This window comes from Palaemon carinicauda, chromosome 26 (assembly GCF_036898095.1).
Source record: "Palaemon carinicauda isolate YSFRI2023 chromosome 26, ASM3689809v2, whole genome shotgun sequence".
NCBI lineage: Eukaryota > Metazoa > Arthropoda > Malacostraca > Decapoda > Palaemonidae > Palaemon > Palaemon carinicauda.
This window is the reverse complement of record NC_090750.1, coordinates 96,124,379-96,126,878: the sequence shown is the minus strand read 5'-3', so window position 1 is coordinate 96,126,878 and position 2,500 is coordinate 96,124,379. Positions and strand designations below refer to the sequence as shown.

General features: G+C 37.9%; 2 protein-coding genes across 3 annotated transcripts in view; both read left to right on the top strand.

The window, feature by feature from the left end:
• The window catches only part of LOC137620328 (cuticle protein AMP1A-like), a 1,814-nt gene extending 322 nt beyond the window's left edge, over window positions 1-1,492 (top strand). Inside the window, exons 2-3 of one of the 2 annotated variants that reach the window (XM_068350563.1) lie at window positions 583-869; window positions 1,135-1,492. In XM_068350563.1, coding sequence (XP_068206664.1) covers window positions 583-869; window positions 1,135-1,390 — 543 coding nt within the window. In that variant the 3' untranslated portion in view covers window positions 1,391-1,492. Of the gene's footprint in view, window positions 1-570; window positions 870-1,134 lie in introns of those variants that run through there. The other variant, XM_068350562.1, reaches the window with a different exon arrangement.
• LOC137620333 (cuticle protein AMP1A-like) overlaps window positions 1-2,500 on the top strand; it is a 257,324-nt gene that overhangs the window by 188,857 nt on the left and 65,967 nt on the right. The window lies entirely within an intron of this gene.

The window sequence follows — 2,500 nt, the reverse complement described above, 5'->3', positions numbered from 1 at the left end:
AATCCTTTATTGTCTCCCAATCCTTTATTGTCTCCCAATCCTTTATTGTGGTGACTAATTTTTTGGAAGAAGTGTGATATATTGTATGAATCCTTTTCTTAATCTTTGATTCTTTATTCAATGTGAGCTTTCAATTACTCAAGGTTACCCAATCTATTTGGTGCAACGTCTCAAAGTCGATTATAGTTTACGTAGAAAATTGTAGAAAATTGAGATTTTAATCAATTCCTCTGATAGCTGAAATACATTATCAGGTTTCTTTTTCTCAATATTACAATAAGAAAAAAAATTATAAATCTGCTATATTGACAAAGCGAATTATTTTAAATCATTCGTAAAAGGAGTGACACACTCCTCTACTCCAAAAATTCCATCAATTCATTTTTTTAGTTGAAGATATTTATTATATGAATAAAAGTTTGAGGGAGTTTTTCTTTGATAACTTCTCGTGTATCTACCAAAAGAGACTCAAAACCAGATTTTCACTGAACTCCTTCAAAATTCCATGTTCATATATCGACCTAAGAGTGAAAATTGAATGAATGGAAAAGTAATGTTCATCACAACATCATGTTTTTTCAGATCCTCATCTCCGCTTTGGCCGCCGTGGCCCTTGCTGCCCCCCAATACAACTATGACGCCCCCGCCCCCGCCCCCGCCCCTTCCAACTCGTACATTGCCCCAGCAGCTTCCAACCGCGACGACTCCTTCGAACGACCCGACCCCGTGGCCATCCTGAGGGACGACCGCGTCCACGAGGAAGACGGACGATTCAACGTTGAGTTCGAGGCCGAGAACGGCATCAAGTTCGCCCAGGCAGGATCTCCCGATGGAGACGAAGGATCTGTTGTAAAGGCTGGAATGTACTCGTAAGTATTCCACACTCCACCCCTCACTCATCCCCCCGCCCCTCTCTCTCTCTCTCTCTCTCTCTCTCTCTCTCTCTCTCTCTCTCTCTCTCTCTCGGTGATGTCAGAGGGCCCTTTTCAACCAATTCCAGAAGATATATCTTAATGATTCATAATATAAAATATAAAATTGAGAGTATAGTAAATGTTAGATGATGAGAAAATGTTTGCCTTGATAATGTAAACAAAACACTATTAATTAAATCCCCCTCCCCCCCTTTCACAGGTACACCGCTCCCGACGGCACCCTCGTCGAAGTCAAATACGTTGCTGACGAGAACGGCTTCCAGCCCCAGTCCGACCTCCTGCCCGTGGCCCCTGCTTTCCCCCACCCCATCCCCCAGTTCGTCCTCGACCAGATCGCCTTCGCTGCCGAGGAGGACGCCCGTCGTGCCCGTGAGGGTGATGATGACTCTGCCGAAGCCTCAGCCCCTGTCAGGTCCTATGCTCCTCCCTCCAGCAGCTATGGAACTCCTCAGTAAATGAACTTCTTCACCCATCATCCGAATGATCATCAACGAACGACAACATGTATTTATTGCATCAAGTCATCAACCGAAATATAATTTGCATATAAACAGAAACTGAAAGGTGTATCAATTCCTTTGGATCCAATCTCAAATTATAATCTGATAAAAGTCTTTGATCTAATTCAGTTTATAAACAATGTCATGCAGTATATCTATTGGTATTTTAGAAGAATGGACACATGTAAGATTTGCCAAATGAAGAAAGTTCTTAGAAAATCCATCAAAGAGAAAATTCCTATTTAATATGAACTTAGAAGGAAATAATCTTCTCTAAAGCTCACAAATAATGATCTTTTGGGTTAATTTTGGAATTACGCAATCATTATTCTATTCCATGTATCTACAGCAAATGTCTGTGTCTGTCAACATGGTCAGGCAATCTTCATCAATAACAACATGATCTGCTCGTATGGCATTCACTCATGGTTCAATATTTCACCTTTCTTATACTTTCGATTATTAATTGACACAAAATAGAAATAGCCTCAATCAAATGACAATTCTATAATGAATTTTATCATTCATAACTTTTGAAAATAGTACAGTGAATATTATTCACAAATCGATGACAAGGTTATATTACAAAACCCTCTTTGAATTATCACTTTTATTGTTTCTTAAACTTTTCCTCTACTTTTCTTAACTAAGTGATATAAAATAGAATTCGCATAATATTATTCCAAACAATAAAAAAAAATAAAATCACAAGACATTCGTAAACACAATAAGATAATAAACTAAAATATCAATGGAAAGAAGACTTGGAACAGGGTGCCAACAGATATTTGCTATAAAGGATGAAAATAGAAATATTATCAACAGAAATGGAGTGATAAAAGTTGCAGAAGGTTTTTATACAATGTTATGCAATAGCGATATAAGAAACCACTTTGCTAATAGAAATAATGAAACACCTGATTCGGTACCGAAAGTAACAATAAAAGTGAAGAAAGCATTAAAAGGCAAGAAAAAAAGGCAATGCAAGAGATGGCCTAACAAATGATTAATTAACAGATGGAGAATATTTCGTGATAGTAAATCTTGCTGAACTTTACACAAAAT